The 15,926-nt window shown below is 43.6% G+C and overlaps 1 protein-coding gene across 3 annotated transcripts in view; it reads right to left on the bottom strand.

The window, feature by feature from the left end:
- abcc4 (ATP binding cassette subfamily C member 4 (PEL blood group)) overlaps nucleotides 1-15,926 on the bottom strand; it is a 405,942-nt gene that overhangs the window by 16,458 nt on the left and 373,558 nt on the right. For all 3 annotated transcript variants that reach the window (XM_078545915.1, XM_078545916.1, XM_078545917.1), the window contains one exon: nucleotides 4,080-4,185. In XM_078545915.1, the coding sequence (XP_078402041.1) occupies nucleotides 4,080-4,185 (106 nt within the window). The remainder of the gene's footprint in view (nucleotides 1-4,079; nucleotides 4,186-15,926) is intronic.

Here is a 15,926-nt window from a genome sequence, read left to right as displayed (position 1 = left end):
AATTAGCCATCCTTGAGAGCTTAACTCTTTTTCATCTTGGAACAAAATGGACAGTTTTAAGCACAACTGTTTACAAGTCAACATTTTTCGGAGACTTTGGAGACACATAATCTCTGCTGTTTGCACACAAACTGCTGCCACGGTTTCAAATACCTTGCACCTTCTCAGTAAAACAATCTAAGCTTCCCTTTGATCTCTAACAATCAAACCACTAGGTTTTTTGTCAGGCAGACTTCAGAGCATGTCACATGACCCCATTCAATTCACCTCAAATTTAAAGACACAGTTCCAAAACATACCAATCTTATAAACCGCATAATGGCAACACACTGTGGAAGAGGATGTGGATAAATGTGGTATTAATAGTGAGGACATTTTCAGCAATACTGAGCTATGACTTGATACACCTAGATTAGTCTAGTATGATTGTGACTGTGGTGCCATTTGATAGGTTAAACTTCCCCTGACTTGCTCATGTGATCAATATCTGTGTTGGTCCTCACAGCCCTGTCATGAATTATCCAGCTGAACAAGAATTGCAGCTTACTCCAAGCAAGTTTTCAGAGGGCAGGATTTTCCCCCTGTTGGGGGCGAAGTTGAATGGCGGGCGTGCACAGGCACGCTTCCGATCGGCGCCCCCGATTGGGGCTGCGGCGCCATTTTACATGGGCGGGTCAATTAAGGCCCACCCAGCACGACGTCCACATGGAATCGCTATGCGCTCCCTGTGCAGGCGGCGGGGGCAGGGGCGGGGTCCCAAAATTGAGGGTGTGCTCTTTTGCGCATGAGCATGAAAGAGTGCACTCATCCCCCTGAGGCTAGGTGCTGCCTCAGGGAGATCGGCTGCTCTGTGACAGAAATTAAAAATAGTAAAAAAAAAAAAAAATTCCTGACATGTCACATGAGTTGGGACATGTCCATAATTTTAACAAAAACTTTATTAAAATTTTTAAAAACCTGCATGAAACTTCATCCCGCCCGTGGATGAGGTTTCATGCTTTTTATAATTCCCGACGGGGCTCCTAGCCTGCCCGCCAACCTTAAGGTTGGACGGGCAGGTCCATTAATTAGCTAAATGACTTTGTCAATTGCCTCAATTGGCCATTGACAGGTTGGCGGGAGCGGGAGCTGATTTTGCTGTGCCCCCGCCCACTGGAAAATTTAAATGGGGCGCGGTGATGTCGGGAGTTCCGCCCGATGTCACCACGTGTCATTTTTTGCGTCGGCGAGCGGGCCCCGCCCCCCGATGGGCAAATCCTGCCCAGAGTCTCATTCCTGCCCCACTTGGTTGTATTGCTTCACTCTATTAATCTTTTTTTGATGGTCTTGGTTCTTTTACTCCAAGGTCTGTTGCCCATTATGTTTTTTCCCATGCTCTCATTAATAACCTTGTTGTTCTTTTTCTTTTTCTTATTCTTCTTTCAAAAAGCCGAGTATATTGTGTTTTCTCCTTTCATTTTAAAAATAGCTCACTTATATGCTGTATGTTTTTCTTTCTGCTTTAAAATGAATAGTCTCATTATGTTCATCCATTATCCACTGTTTGATTTTTTCATTCCCTGTATTTTTTAATGATCCACTACATTTTTGGAGTTTTAATGTGTTTTTGGAGTTCAGTACCTCAGATCAATTCTATAGCTGAGCCCTCACTCTCTATAACCAGAGTGTGCCATTAGCTGTCAATAGCTAGGTACTATAATGAGTCAGGAATCAAAACAAAAACCCTCTTTACTGTATTTTGACTTCCTGGTTATACCATGTGTGCTCACTGATCTTCCTGCCTTCAAAAGGTGGAATACATCGGGGACGGTAGCATAGTGGTTTTGTTACTGGGTTGGCAAACCAGGGGCCTAGACTAATAATCTGCAGACATTAATTCAAATTTCACCCATAGCAGCAAGGGAATTTAAATTCAGTTAGTTAAATAAAGCTGGTACAAAAAGCCAGTATCAATACTGGTGATCATGAAATTACTGGATTCACTAATGTCCTTCAGATAAGGAAATCTGCCATTCTTGGCCTGTCTGGCCTTCATGTGACTCCAGATCCACAGCAATGTGGTTGACACGTAACTGCCCTCTGAAATGGCCTGGCAAGCCACTTAGTCATTATGACAAGGGACTGCAATGGTTCAGGAAAGTGGCTCACCAACCCCTTTTCAAGGGCAGTTGGGGGTGGCCAATAGTGCTGGTCTTGCCATTTACAGCTCATGAACGAATAAAAATTATTTCACCAGACTGTGGAGTAGCTACCAATGGAAAGAAGCCAAAACTATGATGCGCCATTGGTAAAAATATTTCATCTTTCTCAAAGCCACATGCGCTATATATCTTCTTTCTTCTCTCTCCCTCCTCCACCCGGCCCTAATATATCTCCGCTGTGCGATATTTGAGTCCTGCAACTGAGGAACATCCAAACTACTTCATGAGTATAGAAATATTGCAGGTGCTGTGACAGGTTGCAGGAAAATCAAAAATAGCATTGTTGATAAGTGAGCAGAAAAAAATCCACAAAGTAAAATTTTCAGGATAGTTCAATGCTTTGTTGCTCATTCAGTTCGTTGTTTTGCATCTGTGCAATATCTCACAATTCACAAGTAAAATTGCATGTGTATTTCAGTTTCAGTCAGAGGGAGAGAAAAGGAAGCATCATACATGAGGCTATAATGGGTAAAAAAAAGGCTTTAGTATCATACTCAAAACCAGTTAATATTCCGACAGAATGACAGGTACATTGTTTTTCCTAAATCTAGTCATTATTAGTTAGCAAAGCTATTTAGATGGGAAATTTTCTCGCATGCTAATGGAAACTCAATGTAATGAAAATTAGTTATCAGGAAATTTGATGAATAAGAGAATTTTGTTTCCACTTGGGTAAGCTACTTATTGAACTTCAACTGTAGAATGATCTTACCAATAAAGCCTTTCAAAGTACATAGATGTCAGGCAGTTGCATAGGAGAACAGCATTTAGTGAGAAAAGTTCTTAATGATTCCATGAATAACAGGTTATTGTTCTCATCGCAGACGTCTTTTTCACATTTCAGAAACAGAGGCAATCAAATGCACAAATGTAATGCATGTGATTTACCCATGAAGATCAAGTTACAGCTCATTCTTTGATTCATTAAAGGTTAGAGTGCGTGTCCCAACACTTTAGGCAGCATAAATAAACTGCAAAATTCTCCAGCAACAGCTTAAGTTAGCAACTGCATTAGCTGATTTTAATTACTTGCACTTTTAACTCCCATGCCACACTTACTTGCCACATTTCATTACCAAACAATTGCCAGTCATTTTTTTCAGCTTTTGAGAACCCCACAATGTCAACAGGACAAAGAGCACAGCTGCAACTGGGGAAGTTTCCTCACATTATGAGCTACCTTTTAAAAAGATATTATTGCATACTTGCTTCAATATTTCCTCTGTAAAACATTACATTAGATTTTGCAATCTTTTGCCTGCAGCATCAGTGAAATCTTTACATTTATATATGGAAGCAGAGGCCAAGTGTTTAAATGTAAATTTGAAAAAATTTATTTGTTCTTCTTTCAATTTGTGTAATGAAGTGCCAAATAAATTTAAAAATGAAGTTAAATGTCAAAATGCAATAATTATACTTTGTTTCTAAGGATATTAAACAAAGCTACAAAGAAGTGCCTTAACCTACAGGCACAATTATACTTCCAGGAAGAGGCAACTAAAGCTGCTTTTACATTGCTCTTCAGTCTATACCTCAAATGCAAGTTTTGTGCGGCAAGCCGCATCAAGGTTAACTTGCCGGATTGTTTTTTAAAAAGACTAGGAGCCCAGAGGACTGGTTTTCCTGTGAGCAGTAAAAGCACTGGTCTGGCGGTATCATTGGACATTGGTAGCATCTCAATGCCATTATTTTTTCATACAGACTGACCACAAATGTCAATATTTCACCAAGTGAAAGTAAGCCCCAAGAACAACCAATAGGAAGACTCTCTATCCACATCCAAATACATGACAATAATAAATCTAACTTGCCCTCCTAAGACCCAGGTTGCAACATAACAGTAGCTGTAAGGAAGTTTGTGTTATTGCATCTTCTTACCAGAATTCTATCACTGTCGATGATAGTATTAAGCCGATGTGCAATTGTCAGCACCGTACACTGTTCAAACTTCTCTCGAATTGTCTTCTGAATTAATTCATCCGTTCTTAAAAGAGAAAATTAGAAGTGAAGCAATATAAATCTGAAGTTTTATAGCATTTAGCGTTTTTTGTTCAAAAGAAAGTAACAAACCCTTATTTTGTTCATGACTTTTTCAAGTCATGCCAATCGAAACTTTTGATGGCATCCTGCGCCCCAATAGCTATGGTTATTGATAACAGTAAACCTGAAAACTGTAGTTGCTTGAGAGAACCCAAGGTCTTCATTGCACATAACGAACTGAAGCAGTCCATGTCAAAAATGCAGCAAGACCTGGACAATATCCAGGCTTAGGCTGACAAGTGGCAAGTAACATTCGCGCCAAACAAATGCCAGGCGATGACCATCTCCAACAAGAGGGAATCTAACCATTGCCCTCTGATATTCAATGGCATTACTATTGCTGAATCCCCCACTATCAACATCCTGGGGGTTACCATTGGCCAGAAGTTGAACTGGGCTAGTCATATAAATATTGGGGTTACAAGAGCAGGTCAGAGGCTAGGAATCCTGTGGTGAGTAACTCACTTCCTAACTCCCCAAAGCCTGTCTACCATCTACAAGGCACAAGTCAGGAGTGTGATGGAATATTCTCTACTTGCCTGGATGAGTGCAACTCTTAACAACACTCGAGAAGCTTGGCACTATCCAGGACAAAGCAGCCTGCTTTTGATTGGCACCCCTTCCACTAACATTCATTCCCGCCACCATTGACAAACAGCGTAGCAGTGTGTACTATCTAGGCAATGCACTGCAGAAACACACCAACGCTCCTTAAGTAGCATCTTCGAAACCCATGACCACTACCACCTAGAAGGCCAAGGGCAGCAGACGCATGGGAACACCAACACCTGGAAGTTCCCTCCAAGCCACTCATCATCTTGACTTGGAAATATATCGTCATTTCTTCACTGTCGCTGGATCAAGATCCTGGAACTCCTTCCCTAACAGCACTATGGGTATACCTACAACATGTGGACTGCAGCGGTTTAAGAAGGCAGTTCACCACCACCTTCTTAAGGGCAATTAGGGATGGACAATAAATGCTGGCCTAGCTAGCTATGCCCACATCCCATAAACAAATAAAAAATACCTCTTACAGGATTCCTAACAACTTAAAGAGCCTTTGAATTTACTAGGGCTTTGGTATTCAGAATACATATAACACAGAGACTAAGAATGTTTACTCCAACAACTGGACCGATTACACTTTTTAATAGAAAGCTACCGTGTGCTACTCATTGGGAGTTACAGCTAGTCAATCACCAATATTGAATTGAAAATGTGATTAATTATGATCTGTTCTATTATTGAGAAAAAATTCCATATGTGAACTAGGTTTGCAACCCAGGCAGTATCACTTTGCTGAATACACTGAAATTAAAAGCCTTGCATAAAATTATATGGCTTTATTAGACACAAGGATTTAAAAAAATATATATTAATTTACAGAATGCGGGCATCGTTGGCTAGGCCAGTATTTTTTTGCCCATCCCTAAGGAGCAGGCATAGATCATTTGGCCTGTCAAGCCTGCTCTATCGTTCAATACAAACATGGATGATCTTGGGCTTCACCTCCACTTTCCTGCCTGCTCCCCATATCCGTTGATTCCCTGAGACACCAAAAATCTGTCTATCCCAGCCTTAAATGTATTCAATGATGGAGCATCCACAACCTTCTGGAGGTAGAGAATTCCAAAGGTTCACAACACTTTGAGTGAAGTAATTCCTCCTCATCTCAGTCCTAAACGATCGGCTCCTTATCCTGAGACTGTGCCCCTATTTTTTAAGGTTCCCCAACCAGATGAAACAATCTCTCAGCATCTACTCTATCAAGCCCCTTCATAATCTTGTATGTTTCAATGAGATCGCTTCTCTTTCTTTTAAACTCCAGAGAATATAGGTTCAATTTACTCAGTCTCTTATGTAGGGCAACCGCCACACCCCAGGGAGCAACTTAGTGGAGCTTCACTGTACTGCCTCCAATGAAAGTATATTCTTCCTTAAATATGGAGACCAAAACTGCACACAACATTCCAGATATGATCTCACCAAAGCCCTGTACAAGTGTAGCAAAGCTTTTTATTCCTGTACTCCAATCCCCTTTCAATAAAGGTCGACATGGTATTTGCCTTCCTAATTGGTTGCTGTACCTGCATGCTAACTTCCTGCGTTTCTTGTAATGAGCACACCTAAGTCTCTCTGAACTTCAACATTTACAAGTTTTATACCTTTTCAAAAATAATTCTGGTTTTCTATTCTTATGACCAAAGTGAATAACTTCACACTTATCCACATTATACTCCATCTGTCATCTTGTTGCCCACTCACTTAACTGTCTATATTGCTTTGCACCCTCTGTGTCCTCCCCACAACTTACCATTCCACCTAGCTTTGTATCATCAGCAAACTTAGGTACATTATTCTCTGCCTCTTCATCTAAGTCATTAATATAGATTCTAAATAGCTGAGGCCCCAACACTGAGTCCTGCGACACTCCAGTAGTGACAGCCTACCAACTTGAAAATGCCCCGTTTATGACCATTCTCTACTTCCTTTCCATTAAGCAAGCCAAAGACAAACCTAATAGTGTGGTCTAGAATTTTCTTGATCTGACTGCACCACTATGGTCCTGATAAAGAAAATATTGAACCTGTTATGACCTGCAGAGTAAGCCACATGCAAGTTTCCTGGGCATTCACATTGCAAATCTATTGGTGTAAAATCAGTCTAAAAAGGGTGCAAGCAGCTTTGTGCAGCCTTTTAAAAAGGACTGTCTAGACTCAAGAGACAAGCACACAAGACAGAAACAGTAGTGCTCTTTCATTTGTCTGGTCAGCGGTAATGCCAGGTGTTACGACCAGGATGGGAGGAGTGCGCGAATTATCAAGCCCCACTACTCCGCAGGCTGTACCATTAATTTAAATGCTTAATTGTGTCACCGAAATGGCCAATTGTGTACCTATACCTCTAGTACCCCGAAGAAAAGAGACTCTGACCAGGCTTCTTTCAAAAACTCAGAATGATTAATTTATCTTAAAACAAAACCTCTTTTAACAAGTTGCAAGTACTGGTTAACACACAATTGTAATCAGGGAGTATAACTATTTACCTCTTCCTAAAGAATTCCCCCCGCGCACACACACACAGATGGTTTGGAGGAGGAGTGTTATAAAATAAAGGATAAAGTCTGCACAGTCTCGCGCTGTGGGGCTGGAGTCCCCATGTGTGAAGACAATTCTGGTCCTGGTGGATGTCTGGAAGTTCTCACCAACTGGTCTCAGCTTTGCAGGTCCAAATGCAGACTCAATATACTCAGATGAGGGTTCTCTGGCTACTCAGCTTCAAACTGCTTTATAGTCTTGGTCCAAACATGGAAAAAAGAGCTGAATTCCAGGGGTGAAGTAAATGTGACTGACATCAAGGCAGCATTTGACCAAGTGTGGCATCAGGGAGCCCTGGCAAAATTGAATTCAATGGCTGTCAGGGTGAAAACTCTCTAGCATAAAAGGTGGTTGCTGTTGTTGGAGGCCAATCATCTCAGCCCCATGACATCGCTGCTGGAGTTTCTAGGGGCAGTGTCCTAGGCCCAAGTATCTTCAGCTGCTTCATCTTTCTTCCAATATAAGGTCAGAAGTGGGGGATGTTCATCGATGATTGCACAGTGTTCAGTACCATTCTCAACTCCTCAGATACTGAAGCAGTCCGTGCCCACATGCAGCAAGACCTGAACAGATTACAGGCTTGGGTTGATAAGTGGTAAATAAGATTTATGCCACACAAGTGGCAGGCAATGACCATCTCCAGCAAGAGAGAACCTAACCATCTCCAATCAATAGCATTATTGGCACAGAATTCCTCACCAACAAACAATACCCTGGGGTTACCACCGACCAGCAACATAACTGGTTCAGCTATGTAAATACTGTGGCTACAGAACAGGTCAGAAGCTGGGAATTCTGCAGAGATTAAATCACCTCCCGACTCCTCAAAGCCAATCCACCATCTACAAGGCATAAATCAGAAGTGTGATGGAATACTCACCATTTGCCTGGATAAGTGCAATTCCAACAACACTCAGGCTCAACACCATACAGGATGAAGCAGGCCCCTTGATCAGCACCCCATCCAACACCTCAAATATTCGCCCCCTCCACCACTGGTACACAGTGACAGTAATGTGTGCTATCCACAAGATGCACTGCAGCAACTCAACAAGTTTCCTCCGACAGCATCTTCCAATCCTGCGATATTTACTACCTAGAAGAACAAGAGCAGCAGACGCATGGGAACACCACCACCTGCAATTTCCTTCCAAGCCACATACCAACCTAACTTGGAATTTGCTATTCCTTTACTATCACCAGATCACAATCCTGGAACTACCTTTCTAACAGCACCTTTTGCGTACGTACACAACATTGCCTTCAGTGACTCAAGAATGTGGCTCAAGGGCAATTAGGGAAGGGCAACAAATGCTGGCCTTGCCAGTGGTGCTCTCAGCCCATGAACAAATTTTTAAAAGTTCAAAATTGCCTCTTCTGCTAGTCAAGGTGAAACAGTCTTTTAAAAAAAACATTCTCTGGACATACATTGGCAAGGCTGGCATTAACTGCCTATTAACTGAATGGATTGCTGGGCCACTTCAAAGTACAATTATGAGTCAACCATGTTGAATAAGGACAGCTGAAAGGAGGATAATCTGGTAGTTTCATGGTCACGTTTATTGAAACCAGCTTTTTATTTGGAACTGAATTCAAATTCTGAAACTGCTATGGGGGATTTTTTTTTTCTGAATTACTAGCCTAGGCCTCTAGATTACTAGTCCAATAACATATTAACTATACAAGGCAACTTTGACCTATGCTGCACTCCATTTTATTGCTTCTCCATTGTTTGAAATTTGACCAGGTCCTGAAACTGGAGAGTCTGGGCCTGGGGATAGGGGAGTTGAAGCAAAGCAAAGTCTGGGCTTGGGAACAAGGAAGTTGAAATAAAACAGAGCCTGGGCCTGGGAACAGGGGAATTTCAGTAAGGCAGAGTCTGGGCCTGGGAACAGTGGAGTTTAGGCAGAGCCTGGGCTTGGGAACACAGGAGTTTAAGTAAAGCAGAGTCTGGGCCTGGGAACGGGAGTTTAAGTAAGACAGAGTCTGGGCCTGGAAACAGTGGAGTTTAGGCAGAATCTGGGCCTGGGAACAGGGGAGTTGAAGTAAGCAGAGCCTGGGTTTGGGAACAGGGGAGTTTAAGTAAGGCAGAGTCTGGGCCTGGGAACAGTGGAGTTTAGGCAGAGTCTGGGCCTGGGAACAGGGGAGTTAAAGGAAAGCAGAGCCTGGGCTTGGGAACAGTGGGGTTTAAGTAAGGCAGAGTTTAGGCTTGGGAACAGTGGGGTTTAAGTAAGGCAGAGTTTAGGCCAGGGATCAGTGGGGTTTAAGTAAGGCAGAGTTTAGGCCAGGGAACAGGGGAGTTTAAGTAAGGCTGAGTTTAGGCCTGGGAACAGGGGAGTTTAAGTAAGACAGAGTCTGGACCTGGGAATATTTGCAGTTGAAGTGGAAACCGACGCTGAGAAAATGCTCAGTGTGGTATGGAACTCAAATTCAAGACCCCAAAGAGGCCTGTGAGGAGAAAACTGCTTAAGTAGTGTCCAAGGTTAAGTTGGCAACTTTATGGGGGAAGTTTAATATGTACTTTCTCAGAATTGTATAATTTTTGTACATTTTCTATTCTTAGGACTCAGTGAGGTAGGTATGGTTCATTAACTTTAATCAATGAGAGATTTAAGATGATTATGATTTTTGTGTAACCCTCTTGATGTGGACAGAAAGATGAGGCGCAATGGTTTGTGTGACAGATAAAACAAGGCGTAATGCATGTATGCATGATTAATTTAATAAAACCTTAAACTTTGGTTCAGCAAGGCTAGGGCCGGCGAAGGCATGCACCAAAATATTCTTACTCTCCGCTGGCATTTGCAGATGGTAATACAAATCTGTTTTTCCATAGCAATATAAACTATTGCCTATTACCCGAGGGTTATGAGTCCTGCATTTAAAAAATAACTTTTTCATGGGATGAAGGCGTCACTGGCAAGACCAGCATTTATTGACTACCCCTATTTCACCTTGAACTAATTGGCTTGCTGGGTCATTTCAGAGGGCAGTTAAGAGTCAACCACATTGCTGTGGGTCTGGAGTCACATGTAGGCCAGGCCAGGCAAATTTCCTTCTCTAAAGGGAACCCATAGGGTTTTTACACTAATCAATGATACCCTCATTACTGGGACTAGCTTTCAATTCCAGATTTATTTAATTGAATTTAAATTGCACCAGCTCCTATGGTGGGATTTGAACCCATGTGCTCAGATCATTGGTCTGGGCCCATGTTAGTAGTCTAGTGACATTACCACTGCACCACCGTCTACCCTCATGCTCTGGCTAATGAGTCCATGGGCTGTATTTTATAGTTCCCCCACCCCCGGTAGCGGATTTGCAGGCCAGGGGGAGCCTGTAAAACACAATTTTGCCCATTACCTACCCACTCACTGGTGGCAGAAGAGGCCCAAGCATCCAACCGGACAGTTTTTACTGTGCAGGCTAGAGACAGCAAGGGAGGTTGCCTTCTTAACAGGTGCCCTGGACCCATCAGAAGGCCCTCCCCACCTTCGCCCCAGTTCCCCTCCCATCTGGCCTGTCCACACCAGCCCCTCACACCCCCTCACTCGGGCCTGCTAGCATGGCCCTGGCAATAACCCCACACTTTATTTTCACTCCGGCTCCTCAGTGTTGAGGCTGGAGAGCTACTTTCTGGCTGTTTGATTGGCTGGCATCTCTTACAGGTGGGTTTCCTGCCTAAATTGGACCAATTCACACCACTGAGCGTCAAATGCCTACGAGACGAGATGCTGGAGTGGGGATGGGCTCACCCTGACTTTTTTGCTGAGGGAGGGCGGGGGTGGTGTGTGCAGTGTGGACCCAGCACCTAGTTAAATCCAGCCCCATCACTTGGGTTGGATATTTCCTTGGAGTTGCTCCCACTGCATCACCATGATAGTTTTGCTGAAAGTGCAGCAGAAGCCTCATTTGAGGGTGTAAAGGGGGTTCGGGTGAAATTTTGGATACTTAACATATTAGCTTGAAATAATGAGGAATATTTCTAGTTATATTTACTGAACCTGCTGTTTTCTATTGCAATTCTTTTTCTGTGATCTGCAATGCTCTATTGTACGTATACTTACTATAAAGGATGTTAACAGATACCATATGAAGAGGTCTTTCAATTTAGTGCTCTGCTACACCACCTTTAACTTATAGTTTTCAGCAGAAAGAATCAATATAAAAAAAGTATTATTCTTTAATGAGACAACAGATTTTAAGAGAATACACAGTTTAACAACATATGCTATAGCTGGAATTCTCCTGTAATTGTATACAAACTCATTTTCTAATGAATCTGAGGTAATCTTATAAAAAACCTCACCAGCCTTAGAAGTACGGAAATTTACAGTGCAAAAGGAGACCATTCGGCCCATCGTGTTCGCGCCAGCTAACAAGTAGACATCCAGCTGAATCTCACTTTCCAGTTGTTGTTCTGTAGCCCTGTAGGTTAAAGCACTTCAAGTGCACATCCAAGTACTTTTTAAATGCTATGAGGGTTTCTGCTTCTACCATCTTTTCAGGCAGTGAACTCCACATTCCCATCACCCTCTGGGTGAAAAAAATTTCCTCTCGAATCCCCGCTAAACCTCCCTCCTCTTACCCTAAATCTATGCTCCCTGGTTATGGACCCCTCAACCAAGGGGAATAAGGCCTTTCTCTATACTCTATCTAGACCTCTCATAATTTTATACACTTCAATTGGGTCTCCCCTCAGCTTCCTCTGTTCCAAAACAACCCTAGCCTATCCAATCTTTCCTCACAATCAAATTTTTCCAGTCCAGGCAACATCCTCATAAATCTCTTCTGTACACCTTCTAATGCAATCACATCTTTACTACAATGCGGGGACGAGAACTGCACGCAGTACTCCAGCTGCAGCGTAAGTAGCATTTTAAACAGTAACAGTATAACCTTCCAGCTCTTATATTCTGTGCCTCAGCTAATTAAGGCAAGTATCCCATGTGCCTTCTTGACCACCTTATTTATCCATCTAGCCACCTTCAGGGATCTGTGGACATGTTCTCCAAGGTCCCTCTGTTTCTCTACATTTCTCAGTATCCTATCATTTATTTTATATTCCCTTGTTAGGCTTCCCCAAATGCATTACTTCACGCTTCTCTGGATTGACTTCCATTTGGCACTGTTCCACCCACCTGGCCAGTCCACTGATATCTTTCTCCAGTTTTCTTTCTTTTTTCTTATCAACCACACAGCCAATTTTTGTATTGGCTGCAAACTTCTTAATCATACTACCCTCTAAATTCAAGTTCGAATCATTAATATATACCACGAAAAGCAAGGAACCTAGTACTGAGCACTGCAGAACCCCACTGGGTACAACTTTCCAGTCACAAAAAGACCAATTAACCTTTACCCTTTGCTTTCTGTCTCTGAGCCTTCTCGTGTATAAAGTAAAACATGCAGCAAGATAAAGGCTATGAACTGATTCTGCTGTACAGGTGACTAATCAGCACATTTATGTATCATTTGTAGATATAAGACACTTCACAAAAGCGTAATCATACAAAAATAGATGCAGAGCCAGAGAAGGAAATATTAAGAGGATGACTAAAAGTTTGATTGGAGGTGGGTTTTTAAGGAGGGCCTTAAGGGAGGAGAGGAAGGTGGGAGTGATGGAGGGGCCTGGGGATGAACATAGGGCTGAGATGACTTAAGGCATGTCTGACCAAGGTGGGGTAAAAGAGAAGATGCATATAAGACCAGTCAGATGTTGTAGAAATGGGGAAGTGCAAAGCCATGAAAGTATTTAAACATAAATGAGAATTTTGAATTAGGGGACTTGGAGCCAATGGCAATTAGCTAAACAGTGATGATGCATGAGGAGGACTTGGCGCAGAATAGAATATGGGCAATTTTGAATCCACCGATGTTCAGTGCACTTGAAGAGTTGAGGTTGACAAGACACAGAGTTCCCCTCCAAGTGACATGCCATTCTGACTTCAGTGTTACTAGAATTCCCTATCTACCACTATTGAGGGAGTGACATTGCCACAAGGACTGCAGCAGTTCATGAAGCCCACTATTACTACCAGCAGCTCAGGGCAACAGAAGGTTAATAAATGGAACCTTGTCACTCTTTCCCTCTCCTGAGAACAATGGAAAAAGAATAATTCACTACAGCAGAACCAGGGTGCAGATTCTCAGGGGACAGGTGTTCAGGATTGTACACGGTAGGTTTAGGACAGACACCAGGGTTTATTTACACGCAGGACAATCAATAGCTGTAACTGGTTGCCAAGAAGGGTGGTCGAGATCAGGACACTGACTCATTCCAGAAACTCATGGTGCTGTAATGGAAACATGATCAGGTTCTTCATTCTCTGGGATCAATTTGCAACACTTTGTGATGTATTTACCATCATGAGGAGAATTTTCAGCTTGGCAGGTCGCCTGACCCGACCGAGCGTAAAATGATGTGCGATGACATCAGGCGAGCATCCCAACATCATCGCGCATTCATGCGATATTTCGGTTGGTGGACACGTGCCGGAGTCAGCAGCACACCTGCTGACAATTAAAAGGCCCCATTAAGGCCATTAAAAAGTTAATTGAGAGAAATTTTTCGCTGCCCGTCCATCCTTACGGTTGGCAGGCAGGTAAAAAGGCCAAGCGGCCTTTGCATTTTTTAGGCAACCTCAGCCACGGGCAGGATGAGTTTTCCAACACCAAATAAAAATAAAATCAAAATTTTAAAATTTAGTTAATAACATGTCCCTGCTCATGTGACAGACTCACATGAGGGGACATGTTTTATAACATTTTAAAAATCTTTATTTTTTATTTTGAAAAATGTTCATCTCCCTGAGGCAGCTCTGTGCCTCAGGGAGATTTTCAAGTGCGCACCCGCATGCACGCGCAAAGTTTGCGCATGCCCTCCCCCCCTCCGACGAGGTAAAAATCCTCCCCCTACTCCAAGTAAAATGGCTACGCTGGCAGCTAATTCAACTGTCATGAATCACGACCAGATATAACAGAAGTACATCTGACGAAAAGCACTTCAATTGTGAGTTCAAGGTTTGTGTATGTATCGCTCGCCTACCTTTCACTGCGCTGCATTTGCAGCTGCTCTGACTCTGTGCCAGGGCTGCTCAGGCCTGCAGGAAGGCAAGGGGGAGGTGTTTGTAAGGCACACACTTGACTTTTGGGGGGGGTGGGGGGGAATGGTTAGACAAGACAGAGGCAAGGGAAGGGGCTGGAAAGCACATGCTTGACTTGGTAGGGCGGCGTTGAGACTAGATAGAGGCTAGGGAAGGGGCTGACAAAGATACATGACTGGGGGGGTGGGGGTGGGGGGGGGGGCGTTGGTTGCCTGGGGCCTGGGAAGGAAGGGGTGGACAGAGACATATGACTGGGGGTTGGGGGAAATAAGGAAGAGAGGGCATAAGTGTGAGACAGTCCTGGGGCAGTGTACACCATAGAGTCAGGGCCAGAAAGCAAAGCCAGTCCTGGGGCAGTGCACACCATCTACAAGGCTGTGCCTGGCATGCACATCCTGGTCCCAGTCCAGGGCAGGGGAGGGCCTGTCCGTCCTCAGTCGGTCATGCACAGCATGGTGTGCAGGGAGTGGTCAGTCCCTCACATCTTTCAGTCCTGGGGTTGATGGCTTTGTATTGGGCCGCAAATGGCACAGTCATAGTCAGGAGAGGCATCTGCAGCCTGTAAATGGAGAACTGGTAACTAAGAGGGAAGCATTTGGAGGGGTCGGTGGGGAGGGTGTGTGTGTCTCAGTAGGTTACAATGCATAGGGCCTCAAGATAGAGAAGGGTCAGGTCAACACAGGGCATCAGGATATCAATAGAAACTGGTTCGGGGGGAGCACAGGGATATCTACAAGAATCACGGTGGGCTCCAAGTTTAGAGGGGGAGGAAGGAGAGTAATCGAAGGGAGGAAAACTTGCATATGATGCTCTTCCAGGATGATAGGAGGGACTTGAACAGTCATGGGGTGGGGTGGGGGATAGGTGTAGAGGGGGCAGGTGGCAATGGAACCTGGTCTCTTGATGGAAACGGAGAAGTACCAATTCGCCAGCCAATGGAATGACACAGTTGAAAAATAACCTAGGAAAAAAAAATCACCAGGGGAGGGTCTGAGGGCTTGTGGGAGGAGTTGACTACCGCACTTTTGGGCCGATTAATTTGGCGCCCTAATAATTACTGCTTCAGGGCATGGAGAACAAGGTTCAACCGAGACCATGTTAGGAATACTCAAATGCCAATTGAAGGATTTGGGCACCTTAACTCATGGGGTGCATTCTTGTGAGAATCCATTGTGGCTGGGGGCCAAATGTTGATTGGGTTTGAATGACCGTTTGTCCCTCTCATAGGAATGTGCAAAGGTCACACGGATCCAACTGTAAAAAGGCACTGGCTAATGTGCATATGCAAAATGCTCCATAGACCTCTACACATCGCAGCTGACAGGTTCAGGCTTTACATGCCTAAACGATTACAGTCATTACATTAGTGCAAGTTTGGGCTCTAGTCTACTCCAAAGAAAACAGCCTGGCAATGTCCTGACTGAGGCTCATAGCACCTGGCTATACTCAACCAGATCCAACCAGTGAAAGCACCTGAG

This window comes from Cetorhinus maximus, chromosome 7, assembly GCF_964194155.1.
Source record: "Cetorhinus maximus chromosome 7, sCetMax3.hap1.1, whole genome shotgun sequence".
NCBI lineage: Eukaryota > Metazoa > Chordata > Chondrichthyes > Lamniformes > Cetorhinidae > Cetorhinus > Cetorhinus maximus.
This window is presented reverse-complemented; position numbering and strand designations above follow the sequence as displayed.